Source organism: Balaenoptera borealis (genome assembly GCF_965194805.1).
Source record: "Balaenoptera borealis genome assembly, chromosome: 5".
Classification (NCBI taxonomy): Eukaryota; Metazoa; Chordata; class Mammalia; order Artiodactyla; family Balaenopteridae; genus Balaenoptera; species Balaenoptera borealis.
In genome coordinates, this window is record NC_138862.1 from 115,613,138 (window position 1) to 115,631,646 (window position 18,509).

Genomic DNA, 18,509 nt, shown 5'->3' on the forward strand with positions numbered 1-18,509 from the left:
GGAAAAAAAAAAAAAAAAAACAACCCACACTGGCTCCTATCATCCCTTTGGCAACTATTCTATTTTATTACCGCATTGTCCCAGATTCTCTCCAAAAACTCAATTCAGCTTCTATTACCACCAACCCCAGAAACAGCTTATATCAAGGTCACCAGTGACTGCCTGACTCAAAGGACAAATTCTGGTTCTCAACCAGAGACTCCCATCACACTTCAAAGTGCCAACCCTCTTCTTCTCCTTTGGCCCTGACGTCGCTATCTGTATGGTCCTCTTCTCTCCTTCCTTCCCTCCTCACCGATGTGGCACTAACTCCTTTCCATCAGAATCACTGGCTTCCACCAGGAATCCCCAAACCTGCTAACCAGACTCCATCCCTGCATCCTACTCCAAGCAAAACGTATCCATCCAACACATCTGTGTCCAGCAGCTGCATTATGCCTTCTCCACAGCAGCAGAACCCCCTAAGGAGGTGAAAATTGATTCTTGGGGGCAAGAAAATATCCCTTACTCCTTAGAAAGTATGTATTATATGTGTATAAAGTACACATACAAATACCATACAGAAACCAATATACAATATATCTGTGGTATTAAAATTTCATGCATGGGGGGTGATTAGGAGGAATGTCTAAAAAGACTCCTTGGTTGAGGAGCAACAGTGAAAACAAAAGGTTGAGAAATACTGCTTTGCCAGCATTCTTAGGCGCTAGGAATACAGCAGTGGATGAAACAGACCAATGCACCTGTCCTCATGTTATGGGGGAAACAAAGAAACAAATAAGTAAAAATATACCACTTATCAAACTGTGATAATTGCTATGGAGAAAAATAAAAACAACACAAGATGTTGGGAGTTCGGGGGTGGCAGGGGTGACTGGGCAGGGGGTTGCAACTTTAAGTAAAGGAGGCCTCCCTGACAAAGTGGCGTCTAAGTAAATACATAGAGGTAAAGGAGCAAGCCATGAGTTATCTAGGGAAATATACAGGCTGAGGGAACAGTATGTGCAAAGGCCCTGAGGTAGCAGTGTTCCCGGCTCGTTTGAAGTACAGTAAGGAGACTAGTGGCTAGAGCACACCAAGCAAGGAAACAGGTAGCAGATGAAGTCAGAGGTCTGACAAGAAGTCCAATCATGTACTGCCTAGTAGGCCACTGTATTGACTTGGCTTATACTCTGGGTGAGATTAGAATTTTCTAGAAGGGTTTGAGCAGGGGACTGAAATAACCCAATTCACTTTTAAAAGATTCCACTGGCTACTGGGTTGAGAGCAGATTGCAGAATGGAGGGGTGGAAACAGGGAGACCAGTTAGGAAGCCCTTGCAGTCCTCCAAGTGAGAGATGGTGGTGGCTTAGACCAGTTGGAGCAGTGAAGACAGGGAGATGTGGTCAGGCTCTGAAGGTGGTGCCAGGAGGTTTTCCTGATGGATTAAACATGAAATGTGGGAGTTAGAGAAGAATCAAGGATGAGGCCAAGGAAGAATCGGACTGCCAGCAACCGAAGGCTTGCAAAGGGAGAAGGCTAAAGGAAGCAAGGGTGAGAAGAGGAGATTATGAGGTCAGTTTGGGACACCTTGAGATGCCTATTCAATATCCCAGTCAAGATGTTCAATAGGTAATTGGAGGACATGCAAGGGTGGAATTCAGGGAGAAGTCTGGGCTGGAAACATCTGCTTGAGAGTACTTCCAGTTAAAGCCATGATACTGCATAGAGCACCAGGGGAGTACGGGAAGAGGGAGAAGAGGTCAAGGAACTGAGTTGTCCCCTGGATGGCTCAGGAGATGAGGTGAACCAACAAAGTAGTTCAAGATGGTAGCCAGGGAGGTAGCAAACCCAGGAGAGTGCAGTTTCTGCAAGCCAGGGGGAAGAAAGCGTTTCCAGGAGGAGGGAGTAAGCCGCTGTGTCAAACGTAGACCAGGTAAGATGAGGAGAAAGATGGACCATTTGGGTTTGGCAGCTTGAAGCTCTCTGGTGCCCTGGGAAAGGTAGCATTAGTGCAGTGGGTTCAAGAGAGAAAGTGGAGAGAGGAATGAGATGCTGAGAGTGTAGGCAACTCCCTGAGAGCTTTTGCTGTAAGGGAAACTGAGAAAGGGGGTAATAGCTGGAGAAGGACTTAAGTGAGATTTTTTTTTTTAATATTTATTTATTGATTTATTTTTGGCTGCATTGGGTCTTAGTTGTGGTGCAAGGGCCTTAGTTGCCCCGCAGCACATGGGATCTTAGTTCCCCCACCAGGGATCGAACTCTCATCCCCTGAATTGGAAGGCGGATTCTTTACCACTGGACCACAAGGGAAGTCCCAGATTTTTTGTTTTAAGATGAGAAAATGATAGCATGTTTGTGTGATGATGGAACTGATCCAACAGACGGGGAAAATTGATGCAGTGGCAGAGAGAGGAGAGGATTCCTCAGCAGTGTCTTTGAGGAAGTGGGAAGGGGTGGAGTGTGGTGGAATTGGCCTTAGGGGCACACCACAGCAGACCTCTACTGAACACCTACCATGAGCTGGGTTCTCCATACGCTGATGTCATTGAATCCTCACAGATGTGAGAGAAAGGTGGGACTAGTCTTATTTTTCGGATAAGGAAATCAAGGTTTAGGGAGTTCAGAGAGTTAGAAAAGAAGCTGAAACATGAACTTCCTTTGCCAAATTTCAAACGCCCGGTCATTTCCCAGGCTGCCCCATGGAAAACTCTCATTTTACAGAGAGAAAGAGGGACCAGTTAACTTGCTCAGGGTCCCATAGTGGACCAGAACCTGGGCGCCTGACTCTTGGCCCAGTGATCCTTTTCTTCTCGCTAACTAAGCTCTTCCTTCCTCCATGCCAAATGGTCACCTTTGCTGAGGCTATCACTCACGTCTGGAGGACCCTGCTCATTCTAGACCTTGTTCCTCCTGCTGTTTTCTGTTTTCAGTGAGGCTTATAGAGGTATAACTACATATAATACACCTCGTCCTTTTTAGGTGTGCAGGTCTATGAATTTTGACTGATGCATAGAGGATGTAAATACCACTGCAATCAAGATATAGAACACTTCCATTACCCTCCAAATTTCCCTTGTGCCCCTTTGTGGTCAATATCCTCCCCTACCCTCCAACCCTGGGCAACCACTGATCTGTTTTCTGTCCTTATCATTTCGCTTTTTCCAGAATGTCACATATATGGAATCATACAATACACAGCCTTTTGAATTCACTTACTTTCAGTTAGCATAATGCATTTCAGTACACCCATCCTACTGTGTGCACCAACAGTCTGTTCCTTTGTATTGCTAAGTAGTATTTTGTTTTATGGACAGGTCACAGCTTGTTTGTCCATTCACCAGTTGATGAATATTTAAGATGTGTTTCAGTTTTTAGCAAATATGAATAAAGCCACTGTAAACATTTACATACAGATTTGTGTGTGGACATATGTTTTTAATGCTATTAGGCAATTATCTAGGAGTGGGATTGCTGGGTCATATTTTAAGGAGTGGGACTGCTGGATCATATGTTAAGTCTATGGTCAGCTTTTTAAGTACTGAAACAATTGGATATTCATATGCAAAAAAAAAATTTAACCTTGGCCATATACAAAAAATAACTCAAAATGGATCATAGACTTAAATGTAAACCTAAAGCCAAACAATGTCTAGAAGAAAAACATACAGGAAATTATTTGGGACCTTGCATTTGGGAAAGACTTCTTAGATTTGACCTCTAAACGTGATACCTAAAAGAAAAAACTCATAAACTGGAATTCATAAAAATAAGGACTGCTCTTCAAAAGACACTGATAAGAGAATGAAAAGACAAGTCACAAACTCAGAGAAAATATTTGCGAATTACTTATCTGATAAAGGGCTTGTATCCAGCATGCATAAACAATTCTCAAAACTCAATAATAATAGTAATAAATAACTCAATAAAAAATGCACAAAAGATATGAACAGACACTTCAACAAAAAAGATATATGGAAGGCAAGTAAACTCACAAAAGGATGCTCAACATCATTAGTCATTTGGCAAATGCAAATTAAAGCTACAAGATAAACTACACTTCTATTAAATGACTACAATTTTTAAAAACCTGCCAAGTGCCAGTAAGAATGCAGAAAAACTGGGACCCTCATACATTGCAGGTGGGAAGGTGAAATGGTACAGCCACTGTGGAAAACACTTGGCAGTTTCTTATAAAGTCACACATATAGGAGTTGGGGGTGGAGGACGGGTTGACTACAAAGGGGGAACAGGAAATTCTGGGAAATGTGGAATAGTTCCATAACTTGATTGTGGTGGTGGTCCCATGATCGTAAGCATTTGTCAAAACTCACAGAACTGTATGCTAAAAAGAGAATTTTTTACTGTGTTAATTTTACTTTGGTCTTAACAATAGGGGGAGAAAGTAAAAGCCAAGGCAGCAATGCCACTGTGTGACTTTACAAAAGTTACTCAACTTCTCTGTGCTTTTTTTTTAACCTATACACTGAGGATAAAATAGTACTTTCCTTATACTGTTGTTAAGAATTAAGTGTGTTGATTTATGCAATACACCTAAAGCACATGGTACATAGCAAATGCCATAAAATTAGTGGCTGTTATTTATTTTTTTTTTTTTAACATCTTTATTGAAGTATAATTGCCTTACAATAGTGTGTTAGCTTCTGCTTTATAACAAAGTGAATCAGTTATACATATACAATATGTTCCCATTTCTCTTCCATCTTGCATCTCCCTCCCTCCCACCCTCCCCATCCCACCCCTCTAGGTGGTCACAAAGCACCGAGCTGATCTCCCTGTGCTATGCGGCTGCTTCCCACTAGCTATCTATTTTACATTTGGTAGTGTATATATGTCCATGACACTCTCTTACCCTGTCACATCTCACCCCACCCCCTCCCCATATCCTCAAGTCCATTCTCTAGTAGGTCTGTGTCTTTATTCCCGTCTTAGTGGCTGTTATTTTTATTCATATTATTATTACTCACATATTTCTCTTTGAGGAAGTCTGGTAATGAAATAATAAAGAGAAAAGAAGGGTAATTAGGGGTTTGGGGTGGTTGAAGGATAAGGAGACCTAGACACACGGACTCAGAGACAGAATGGAGGAAATCAGTGATAAGGGAATGAAAGAAAGAGAGAATAATGCTGAACCCACAGACCAAGCCTGTGCTGCTCACGTGGCATCGGCTGCCCGTGTTCATAAATAACTCCCTTTCCTTGTCAACAGCTAATCAAGTAATTTCTCAAGGCCAGAAGCAACGCTGGATTAACGACAGCCCCTCCACAGATCAAAATGTTCAAATCCTTTCTCTGTGGTGCAATCCTACACCTCAAAGAATGGAAAGACCGAACAAATCTACCTCCTAGATACACAATATCCAATATCATTAAAGTGACACCTCCCAATATTTATTTGAATGGTCTGCTCTCATCCTCCGCAAAGGAAAAGTCATGTTAGTGTTGGCTGGAAAATGGAGGGTTGTTATCGGAGTTCTGATTGGTCATTACAGACTCGGGGAATTTTCATCAAACAAAGAAACCTGATAAAATGTAAGCATAACATGCAGGGATTAGTGCCCTCCTGGGTGACTTTCTCACAAGAGTAGGAATTTTAAGAGACTTCATAAGAGTTAATAGGCTCCACATGAAATTTATTTTAGCTTCTGGCTTTTCTTTCCAGGAGGCAAATCAGTGCAATTTCTTCTGCCTTTGTTTCAATTTGGTAACAAACCTCAATTTTCAGACGGGCTTCACCTAGCTGCCCCATCAGACACAAAGAGGTGGCTACACTTTCTACAAGTGGGGAGATGGAAGGAAGCAAGGTTTTCGGTAACTGCTAGTCAAAACCAAGTCAACAGCTAACCAAGTGTAAGAATAACAGGTTGGATGGATGGAGCTATCTCAGCAGCTGGAATCTCTGGAGGGCTGGTGATCATAGACAAGTTGCTTCGCTCTGCGCCCCCAAAGCACAGGGCAGCGTGGACCAGTACAATCACTGACAACCGAGGCTCAGCACCTGTGCACTTCCACACCCCGTGTGCCTCTGCACCCTCTTCCAAACAAAGCAGAGGCATTTTCTCATTTTATCTTTATCTATCCATCCACCCATCCATCCATCCATCCATCCATCCATCCATCTATCCATCCATCCAATTTCTAATTGATAAGGACTTTTCAAAACGCAATCACAATACCTTTAACATAACCAACAAAATCAATAATAGTTATGTAATATCATCTAAAACTCAGTCCATGTTCAATTTTCCTTGGTTATCTCAAAATGTCTTTCATAAAGTTTTGTTCAGATCCCAAATAATACCTATACATTGCATTTGGTTAGTACATCTCCTAAGTGTCTTTTAATCTAGGACAGTCGTGGGAATTTTTGGCTTCATTTATCCTTTTAATTGTTTTTGTAAAGTATTCATGTATTTATTGAATAGATAATGCTTGCAGAGTGGTAAAAAAATTTTTTCCAAACTGTACTAAAAGGTGCATAATGAAATATCCCTCAGTCTCCTCCCCCAGAAGCAGTGTTACCAGTTTCATGTGTAATCCTCTAGAAATAGTCTCTACCTAGACAAGCATGCCTGTCCCCAGGCTGTAGCCTGGTGGATAAGAGTGAGGACATGAGTTCAAATGTGTCCTCTGCCACTTACTAAGTAAAAATCTTGGGCACATCGCCTCTGAGCCCCAGTTTTTTCCTCTGGTAAATAGAACTAATAAAAGTACCTATCTCAAGGCATTGCTGAGAGAACTAAATCAGATAAGTTAAGTACTTAAATAATTACTTGTTATTATATACATTCTCCTTTGGCTTTTTCCCAAATGATAGAATGAGGCACTTTTCTCTGTTTGATGTGTTTTTTTCATCTAACATCGCATTTTGATGATAATTCCATACCTGTTCTTAAAGATTTGCTTCATTGTTTGAAATCATTGACTTAATTCTATTGTATGGATGCCCTACTGATAGACATATAAGTTATTTCCAACCTTTTGTTTTTACCAAAAAAATGCTGCCATGAATATCCTTGTAATATTTTATTGGATTCATATGCAAAATATCCATAGGCTAAACTCCTGGAAGTAAAATTGCTGAGCTAAAGGATATGTGCATTTTAATTCTTTATAGGTAGTACCCAACTGCCCCAAAGGAAGCTGTACCAATTTACACTCCCAAGAAAAGTGCACAAGGGTCTCCATTTCCCTACACCTTAGCTCACACAGGATATCACTAAACGTTTTAATCTTTGTAAATATGATTTGTGGAAAATGGTATCTCATAGATTTAGTGTGCATTTCTCTTATGAGAAGGTAAAAGAAATATAGCCCAAGTAAACCTCAGTAGTCAAATGATCTGCCCATGACTTCTGAGCAAGGACCCTGAGTGAGCGCCGGCAGGGCACAAATGACCTTGTCTGTACCCGTGAAGAGGATGTTCCCTATCTGATAGCGCTAAGCATGTTTTATGCATGTCCGTATGTAGTTAGTTATATCTAGCAGTGGTGAAGGGTTTGTTCTGAACCCTTCAACTGGGTTGCAACTCCTTCACCTGGTTGCTTTCTGACACGTGGTCAGGAGCACAGCGTTGTGGCCTTAGGACATGTATTTGCACAGCCGACCACTTCCTCCTTGAAACATTTTCTTTCCTTGGCTTCCTGCTGTCCAATCCATGGATTTGCTCCTAACTCACAAGCTCTCTTTCTCTCCTGGGCCCTTCTCTCCTCTAGCTACAGCTTCTCCACAGGTGATAGCCATTCCCCTGGCTTTAAATACGAGCGCCAGAACCAGAGTGGGGCCACTGAGGCACCTAGGTCATAAAAGTTAAGGAGACATTTACTCTTGGGCTTGTGCAAGGGCAGTCTTGGCCCCAGAGCATGACTGTCTCCTTAAATTTCCCTATTTGCCCTAGGTACCTTGCTTTCCTCACCCTAGTTTCACCTCCTTAAATACCTCCGCCCTCTCCATGGACCTCCAGACAAATCCTCTTTGTCGTCTCTACTTGGATATCCCAAACACAACTCAAACTTAAAATATCTAAAACAGAACTCTTGCATCACTTCCCCCTCCCCTGGCCAAACCTGCTTCTTCTACTTATCTGTCTCAATAGCATCAACATTTATTCAGTTACTCTAGGAGTTATCCTTGATTTCTTTCTTTCAACAAGTTCTATCTTCCATCTCCACATCTGACAAGCTCTCACCACCTCTACTGCTACACCTTAGGCCAGGCCTCCATCTCTTATCACTGTAAATACCCGCCACCTCCCCACACCCACCCCCAGTATCCCGGCTTCCACCCCTGCTCTCCCCCTCCCCCCTCCCCCCCCCCCCCCCCCCCCCCCCCCGCGTACTCATTACTCGGCAGCCAGAGCGATCTTTTCACCTCATGAAGTAGATTAGGTCACTCTCCTACTTAAAACTCTTTCGTGGCTTCCAAATGAATTTAGCCTAAAGGCAGACCGCCCCCCCTGCCACCAGGGTCAACAGACCAGGATCTAGCAGATGCCAAGAATCTGATCCCAGCCTAGCAACCCACTTCTTCCTCCACCTCATTCACCAGAAACCGTGGCCCACACTGGCTCACTGCTGCCTCAGCTGTGTTCCTCTTCCCTGCAACGCTCTTCCCCAGATCTTTATACAGGCACTTCCTTCTCAACATTCAGGTGTCAGCTCAGGTGTCACCTTCCTGACCACCCCCATCCACTCATCCAGTCACTCAAAATCCCATCACCCTGTTTTCTTTCTCCACAGCATTATCACTATCTGAAAGTGTCTTGTTATCAGTGCGTAACAGCCGCTCAAAACTCTGGGGCTTGAAACAAAAATTTACCAGTTCAGCTGGAGAGTTCTTGATTGGGACTTTCCCTGTTGCAGTTAAACAGCAGCTGGGGTTGGAGTCATTCGAAGGCTTTTCTGGGCTGGATATCTAAGGTTCTTCCCTCCCTTGTCTGGTGCCCCGGTGCTCCTCCGGGTGGCCTCCTTTTCCAGCAGAGAACTGGACTTCCTGCATGGCAGCTCAAGCCTCCAAGAGGAGAGAAGTGGAAATGGTTGGTCCTCTTATAAGCCAGGCCTGAAAGTGGCACAATGTATTTCTGCTGCCATATTCAAATGGTCAAAGCAGTCATAAGCCAGCCCAGGTTCAAGGGGATTGAGGAATAAGTTCTACCTCTTAAAGCAGAAGTGACATGTATGTAAAAGGAGGAAAGGAATTGATGGTGGCCTTCTTTGGCAATAAACTATCACATTCATTTGTTTACCTGGTATTTGTCTATCAACTCCCACTAGGTTATAAACTCCATAAGACAACAGGGACCTTGTCTATCTTATTTTATGGCTCTATTTCCAGCGCCTAGAACAATGTCTGGCACACAGTAGGTGCTCAATAAATAATGTTTGGGAAACTAAAATGGACTAAACTAAACTTCTCCAGTTTGGTTTTTCCAGGTTCACTAATGCTGAGCATGCTAATGACTCACCAGATAAGAGAAATCCTACATTTATAAAGTATTTCATTTCCTCTGCAAACAAGAAAAACTTGCCCTGAACACAAAATCTAGAAATAGATTTGGCATGTTTTCTAAATGGAAAATATTTCTTGTATCACCAGAAATTATTTTCCCACAGCTTGTGCTACATCAAAATATTGAAGTTGACTGAAAATACCCCATTCTTTGATCTTGGTGTGGACAAGACAAATTTTTGTTTTTGTAGCAAAGGAAATATAGAAACCTCCTGATGTTTGAACTCCCCCAGTTCTGAAAATGTCATTACAAGTTAAGACAGACTTTTTTTTAAAGACTAATGAGAAATGTCATTAAAAGTTTGGTCATCAAAATGTATAGATTTTGGTTATAAAGCCAGCACTTGTTTATTTAAGTAATTACATATGACTGAGGGCAACAACAACAAAAAAATTCCCTCAAATCTCCCCCTTTGCTAGTTTTTACTGGTGAGTTCTATAAAATAATCCCATGTTTAAACCTTTTTGTAAATCCCTTGTAAATTAGTAAGTGAGAATGTATTCATCAGAAGGATTTTAGTGATTTTTGAAGTTAAAAAAAAGAGGGATTTAATTTTTTTTAATTACACTTGCTGATGACCGCTGATGAAATTTCTTCTAATCTTTGTTTTATCTTCAGTTTTCCCAGATTTGCTCAAAGCCATCCCAGTGAGTATCCACGTCAATGTCATTCTTTTCTCCACGATCCTTATCGTTTTAACCCTGGTGGGGACAGCCTTCTTCATGTACAATGCTTTCGGCAAGCCCTTTGAAACTCTGCATGGTCCACTGGGGTTGTATCTCTTGAGCTTCATTTCGGGTGAGTACAGAATTCTATCTCTGAAGACAAATGGGCTTTTCAATGCGCAAAAGACAGAGCTACCCAAATGTAAAGTGACAGTACATATACGTGGATGTTCACTGTGGCACTATCTATGAGAGCAAAAAGTGGAGATGACTATAATTATTCAGCAATAGGGAATTCAGTAAATTCATTATGGTGATCTATTTGACTAGATGGCATTGAATTATATTTTTGAAGAAGATGTAATCAAAAGGACAGATGCTTGTATCAAAAAGTTAAGTGAAAAAAGCCACATATAAGATTTTATAGGGCTTCCCTGGTGGCGCAGTGGTTGAGAATCTGCCTGCCAATGCAGGGGACACGGGTTCGAGCCCTGGTCTGGGAAGATCCCACATGCCGCGGAGCAACTGGGCCCGTAAGCCACAACTACTGAGCCTGCGTGTCTGGAGCCTGTGCTCCGCAACAATAGAGGCCGCGATAGTGAGAGGCCCACACACCGCGATGAAGAGTGGCCCCCGCTTGCCGCAACTAGAGAAAGCCCTCGCACAGAAACGAAGACCCAACACAGCCAAAAATAAATATAAAAATAAATAAATAAAAGATTACTATAAAAAGAAAAAGATTTTATAAATATGAACCTAATTTGATTTTATATATAAATATAGAGAATATATACATATATTGTATATAGACTCTCCATATATATAGCCTCCATATATATACATAAATATATATATATATGTATATATATATATATATATATATACACACATATATATAGAGAGAGAAAGAGTGTATTCTGTTGGTAGTAGTTATCTCTGAGCAGTAAAATTATGGGTGATTTTCATTTTTTCTCATACTTTTTACTATTTCCAAACATTCAGGAATGTGCATTTATTTATTCATAATCAGAAGAATAAATAAAAGCCATCAAAAAAGAGTAAAGAACCGGTGTTCCACCCACACATGAGTTGCCATATTCAGGCCTATAGGGTCTTTGTGTAGCCTAAGTAGGTGTATCTGGGCAAGGAGAAAACTCTAAACCCCAAAATTAGTTCATTAATAAACACGTCCTACTCAATAACTAGGGCTGATGGGAAATAATATGAAACCTAGTCAGTGCCACAGGGTGCTTAGGATATATTTACAAAAAAGAGAAAGAGATGAGAAAATCAAAAGTGTCTACATAACTCATATGCACCATCCTTCAGTGGGAGGTCTCTGATTTCACCCCACTCCAAACTTGCAAAAAAGACTCAATGCTTTGTCATATCCCCAGGAAGCAAGTAATTGTATTAGTGATTTCATGGAGAGATGAGAGAGAATACAACTCACACCAGCAAACAGTGTATTGAAGATCAATATCAGACTCCTTCCTTCTCTGCAGCTGCCCTTTGGCTGCCAGCCCCCAGCCCCCAGGCCACCAGGCCCCTTCCCTCTCTTGACACCACTCCCTTCTCCCTGCACAATTCAACTCCAGCCACAAACTCGCATAGCTCCCTCTCTAGCAAACAAAACCTTGTAGTTAACGGGTGCTCCCTTAGAAAGCAGTATATGAGCCTCTATTCATGATCACTTGAGCACCCTTTGTTACCAACCTGGGTTCTTGGGCTCCTTAATCAATAGAAATTGGTAAAATGCGGAATTCAGGCAAGGCTTTACTGGGACTTGTGCTGCAGCACAAGGGAGTAAGACCAAGTAACAGGTGCCCTAGCTTGCTCGCTGAGGTGGGGGGAGCTGGTTCTTTAAATGCGGTGAGGGTGGGAGCAGATCGGTGGGTCAGGCTGGAGGGGTGACAGGTGGTCTGCTCACCCCCTTGGTGGTGCTGTGTGCAGGGATCCTGCGCAGTACCCCGCTTTTGCTCCCCGCAGAAAGTGGCAGTTGTGCTTTGGCCTTTTTGTATCATAATTTGCCCCACGTGCACATGCATGCAGTGGTTTTTAGTCCCTTGTAGTTTCTTTGTATTCTTTCGCTCGAGGAGACATTTGTCCAGGTGCAAGCACTCTGGTAAAAGGGTCCCAGGTCTCAGCCTGTCTCAACCTCTTGGGGTCTTACGCCATCTACATCTTGCTCTTCAAATTATTTACCCAACCAAAATAGTTCTCTCTCTAGGGGGGGTTCTGCTAATATGTTCTCCATATTTTTCACAAGCAAATAATACAGTTTCAATTGTGCAGAAATGATTACCCTACGACGACAGTGTCTAAGTCCTTCTCATCTTTGGATCTCTAGCGAAAGCATCCAGCATGGGCCTCTGTACACAGTAAACGATTCAATACCTATTCACTGACTTGCGAAAGCAAGCCCAGAAGGAGATGTTAAGCCGGTCACTTAAACAGCACAGGTTAGAGGAATCGGAATGCGAATGGGATGGAATTAGCAGAGTAGACCTGCAGAGGCGGTGGGACAAGATCCAGAGAGATGGGACAGTGTAATGTAAAGGAAGGCCAAGAGCTTTGCGATCAGGGCAGAGGAGCAAGAACCCAAGTACAGGGTGCACACAGACAGGCAGAGGTAGTGGTTCAATCTCAAGGGAAGGTCAGCTTAGAAGTGGGTATTGGGATTACTTCACCCCACCCACAACAGCAAACCAAACTGGAGCATCTGGGTGGTGTGCTGTTTTAGTGAAGGCCCTTGAATCAACCAGGGGCCAGCTAGACAACAGGACACACACTATTTTAACAGAGGGAATATAATGTTCAACAGTGGTTCTTCAAGGGGAGTCCCCAGACCAGCGGCATCTGCATCACCTGGGATCTTGATAGAAAAGCAAATTCTCCAGCTTCACCCCAGACCTCCTGCATCAGAAACCCTCGAGTAGGGCCCAGCCATCTGTGTTTTACCAAGCCCTCCAGGTGATTCTGATGCGAGTTCAGGTTTGAGAACCAGGGCTATAGGGAGCTGATTAAATAGATGTTGGAGGACTGAAAAAAAAGGAGACGCTGAGGTAACTCAGAGATGGCAATGTCACAAAGCAGTGGCCAGCCCTAGGGCTAGAGAACGCAGGGAAGTGTTTAGTGTTACCAGAACCTAGAGACTTGAGGAGAGGCCTCGGGGCACTGGGTCTCAGACCTCTGAGGAAGTGGCACCGTCATGTGACACCAGCAGGCAGCTCTGGGAATGTGGAAAGGGCTTGGGGACTCCTCAGCGGAGGCCCAGAGAAGTGCTACCCCGTGGCAAGGCCAGCCAGACCTTCCTCCCCTGCCCTGGTATCCTCCCTATTGGTAGAACTGGGGCAGGTGACAAGGCAGAACCAGAGTTGGGGGGGAGCCTGCACCCAGCATCACAAAGCACAGAAAAGAAGAGCTGGTTTGATGCCAAGACACAACAGCTTATTAAGTGGCACAGCCATCTCACACTCCAGCTTCTGAATGAAACTGAGAACAGCCCATTTGGAAGACAAATTATTTGACAGTTCTAACGGACGACCAAACTAACGGTATTTGAAAAGCAGGATGACTCAGAGAATGCAGACTTTAATCCGAGTCCCAGATCTTATCTCGGCTTTCGGCCAAGTCTAACGCAAAGAAAACCTGAGCACAGAAATATATGCGGGAACACAGGCCCTGGGCTTACACTGTATTGTATTTATCCTTGAACTTGTTGCAAAAGCAGGTGCTCAATAAAGGTTTGTGGATGAGGGAAGGAAGAGAGGGGGAGAAAGGAAAGGAGGAGCCAGCTCCAGATCTGCGTGTTACGGAGGATAAAGGCCTAGTGTTTCCAGATTATCTGTTTTTTTTAAAACAGATAAAATTCTTATTTTAAAAAACCAGAATTTTCAACAATTTAAAAAAAATTCTTATTTTTAAAAACCAGAATTTTCAACAATTTTTTAAAAACTGTGCCTGACAACGAAACATGTTTGAAGGTCAGATGGACCGACAGTTTGTGACCTCTAGAGGTAACAAGTCACTCTTGAATCACAGACTAACTACTTCATTCCCTTTGATCTACATATAGTACCCGTAAGCCCCTGGAGGCTTGGAAAAGTTTATCTAAAGTTGTAATATTCACAGAGACCTCAGCTTTAAACCCCACTCGTGGGAAGATGGGGATTTCACGGCCCTTATCACAAACACTCGAAATGTGAGCCAATGAATCACACACTCAGAGGCCAGAGCCTGTACTGGGGGGGGTGGGGTCCCTTAATGCCCGTGGGAGTCACACTTCACTAGGGACCTCCTTCCCCTGGGGCAGCTCTCTTCTGCTGAGTTTTCCCCCCTGTTTCTCTACCCTGGCGGCCTCCCTCATAGCCAGCAGAGAAAAACTCCTTCCTCCCTTTTCTTCTTCTCCTCCTATTCAACCCTGGGTTCCCCAAGATGCCACCTTTCCTTGTGCTGATGTCACGCCAGGGCTCTTTCTTCAGCTGTCTACCTCCCTGCCGGATGGGACCCCCAGGCTTGGCATCCTCCTTGCGGGGAAGAGAAGGGAAAAGAGCTCTTCCTGCTTGTCTGTCTGGGGCATTGCCTGCTGCCTAGAGTAACAATGCTGTGGGCATCTCCTTGTGTCCCCTGATGCCCTGCAAGCCAGACCTCAGGGGGAGAAAAGGAAAGGGCGCCAGCCTCTGGATGAGGTCAGCAACCGTTTCAGTCACCACAGCCTGCTTGTCCTTGTGGCCCAATATCCTGTTGCCCTCCTGGACCAGAAAGGTGCCTTCCACTTCTCATGGCTTTCAGTCTGGCTCACATTCCTCAGCTTTCTTCGTGTAACTTGTCTTCCCACTGTCATTGTTCCATGAAACCCACCCAAGTCAGTTAATTTGTTCTTTCTCATCTTGTCAATCATAACCCAGGCCTGAGAAGTCTTTCCCTGAGTTAGGATTTTAGTAATATCTTAATGATCTCCCATGGTTCATCTTGGACAGTGATTCTCTTCCCGGACCGTGCATTAGAATCACCAGAAGTAAGTTCCAAAAATACTGATGCTGGGTCCCACATCACAGATTGGAGTCTCTGGGGGTGGAGCCTGGGCACTGGTCTTTTTTTTTTTTTTTTTAAGGTTTCGTAGGTAATTCTAATGTGTGACCAGTGTCAAGAACCACTGATACAGGTGCACTCATTTCATTTATTCAACAAACGCTGACTGAGTGCCACTACGTAGCAGCCATTATGAGAGGTACTGGTGTTACCACAACCCATCAGGCACACAGTCCTGCCTTCGTGGAGCCTAAAATCTAGTGGGAGAGTCAACAGAAGTTTACATAGGGAATTAAAGATCACAGTAAGGCTGATGAACAGGCTGTCATGATAGAGAATGAAGGGAAGGGAAGATCGGGTCTTGATACAGCGGTTGGCAAAGGCTACTCCAGGTAGCTGAGTTCTAAAGATACAAAAGAGCTAAGGATCCTCAGAGAACTTCCCAAGGAGAGGAAAAAACACACATGAGGATGCTAGGGAAAGAGGCCAGCTTGTTGTAGGCACTGAAAGGAGGCCCATGTGGCTAGAGAACAGGCAGTGAGGGGAAAATGGGCAAAAAAAAAAAAATTAGAGAGATCAGTTGACGTCAGTTAACGTCAGACCTCAAAAACCACGGTAAGTCATTCAGAATGGATTCTAATTGCAATGAGACACTTTTGAAAGTCCTTAAGAAGCTGTCTGATAGCTGATTTACCTTTTAATTTTTTATAAATTTATTTATTTTATTTTTGGCTGCATTGGGTCTTCGTTGCTGTGCATGGGCTTTCTCTAGTTGCAGCGAGCGGGGTCTACTCTTCGTTGCGGTGCACGGGCTTCTCATTGCTGTGGCTTCTCTTGTTGTGGAGCACGGGCTCTAGGTGTGTGGGCTTCAGTAGTTGTGACATGTGGGCTCAGTAGTTGTAGCTCTCGGGCTCCAGAGTGCGGGCTCAGTAGTTGTGGCGCATGGGCTTCGTTGCTCCCTGGCATGTGGGATCTTCCCAGACCAGGGCTCAAACCCGTGTCCCCTGCATTGGCAGGCGGATTCTTAACCACTGCACCACCAGGGAAGTCCAACTGATTTCCCTTTTAAGAACTGTCTGGTGAAAGACTAGGCTATTGCATTGGAGATGGAGAGAGATGAATGTATTCTAAAAACATTTTGAAAGTAGATCCGAAATGTTTTGTAGGTAGCTTAAGCAGTTAGTAGACAGTGGTGGCATTAATCAAGCTGAATAAGACAGGGGAGGAACAGGCTTAGAGTTTAGGACAAAAAAGAAGTGGGGAGAGGAGCTTAGCATTAGAAATCAAGTGTTCCATTTAGGGCATGTCAAGTTTGAGATCCTATGAGATGTTCAAGAGGATATGTCAAGTAGACAGTCAGATATATGAGTCTGGAGCTCAGAGAAGAGGTCTAGACAAAAAACGTAAATTTAAGAGTTGTCAGGATATAGATATCATTCAAAGCAATGAAAATGGATGAGATCATCTAAGAAGAGAGTGTAGATAGAGAAAAACTGGCCTAGGACCAATCCCTGAATAACGCCATCAGTTAATTTTGGGGCTGAGAAGCAGGCAGCAAAGGGCACTGACTGGGTGTGTCTGGAGAGGAAGAAGGAAAATCGGGAGACGTGGTGTCCCAGAGGCTACAAGAGGGGGACGTTTCAAGAGTACAGGCCAACAATAGAAAACAAACTTATGGTGACGAAAGGGGGAAGGGGGTGGGAGAGGGATAAGTTAGGAGTCTGGGATTAGCAGATACTGACAACTAGATATAAAACAGATAAACAGCAAGGCCTACTGTAGAGCACAGGGAACCATGGTCAGTATCCTATAATAAACCAGAATGGAAAAGAATATGAAAAAGAATATATATACATACATATATATATATATATATATATATAAATAACTGAATCATTTTGCTGTACACCAGACACTAACATGACATTGTAAATCAACTCTACTCCAATTAAAAGTTTTTTTAAAAAAAAGAGTACAGATCAACAATGAAGTATGTGGAAGGGAGGCCACCTGCGAGAGTCAAGGAAGGGTGGCAGGGGAAGACAGAATGGGGAAAACGGTGAAAAACACTTTCCTCAAGGTTTATAACACAGTAGGAGAGAGAGAGGCACTCAAAATAAGGAGGTAGAGAGATACCAGGAGCCCAAATAGAAGGAGCTGAGTATAGCAGCAACTAGACCCATAGTTTCACACTGGAGCACTGATATATGCCTTTTTAAAAAATAAATTTATTTATTTTATTTTTATTTTTGGCTGGCTGTGTTGGGTCTTCGTTGCTGTGCACGGGCTTTCTCTAGTTGTGGTGAGCGGGGGCTACTCTTCGTTGCGATGCACGGGCTTCTCATCGTAGTGGCTTCTCTTGTTGCAGAGCACCGGCTCTAGGCGTGCAGGCTTCAGTAGTTGTGGCACACGGGCTCAGTAGTTGTGGCTTGAGGGCTCTAGAGCGCAGGCTCAGTAGTTGTGGCTCACAGGCTTAGTTGCTCCCTGGCATGTGGGATCTTCCCGGACCAGGGCTTGAACCCGTGTCCCCTGCATTGACAGGCGGATTCTTAACCACTGTGCCACCAGGGAAGCCGTGATATATGCCTTTTATACATTCCACTGGAGAAGGTTCCCAATTGATGATAGAGAGTGTAACCCACATATGCATGTAAGAGAGCAGGTTACGTGGAAGACTTGCCATGGATCCTTAGTGGAACAGCCTAGACAGTTCAGTGAATATTCCCTGAGGATGCTATGAAATGTATTGGTTCAGGCCTTTTAGAGGTGATGAAAACCACCGAAATGTGGTCTTATTGCAAAGTGTATTTATTATGCTTTCTCTTACATGTAGCATCATGTTTGAGTTACACCAAGCAAGGCAAACAAAGAAAATAACTGCCTTTCTTTAAAAAGGGGATACTCCTAATATGGACATAATTAATTACGAAAATTACAGCCGTGGCATGGAACATAAATAAGCTCAGTCATATGTAAAACATGAAGACAGGAAAACAAATAGCAGTACAGAAATAGAAGGATGCTTACGTTATATATCAGTTTCAGTATTAATAATATCCTGGCCTCTGTAATAAGTCTAGGGCATATTATTCTGCAACTGTTAGTGAAAAACCATCTGCAGCTTAGTTCCGCTTCAGTCCTTATGGAGGAGCTCTTGCTCAGAGTCTGAGAAAGACCCAGGGACACCTGGGCATTAAAGCCACAGAGCCTGAGGAGGGAGAGGATCGGTGGCGGCAAAAGTCAGCACCAAAAAGACTAGTTTCTCAGCATAAGCTTTGGAAGGAGGCCACAGAAGGAAGAGA

At 43.5% G+C, this 18,509-nt stretch overlaps 1 protein-coding gene across 1 annotated transcript in view; it reads left to right on the forward strand.

The window, feature by feature from the left end:
• Positions 1 to 18,509, forward strand: part of CLRN1 (clarin 1) — a 45,313-nt gene that overhangs the window by 18,223 nt on the left and 8,581 nt on the right. The window contains exon 2 of the mRNA XM_082394545.1: positions 10,127 to 10,306. Within this exon, the coding sequence (XP_082250671.1) occupies positions 10,127 to 10,306 (180 nt within the window). The remainder of the gene's footprint in view (positions 1 to 10,126; positions 10,307 to 18,509) is intronic.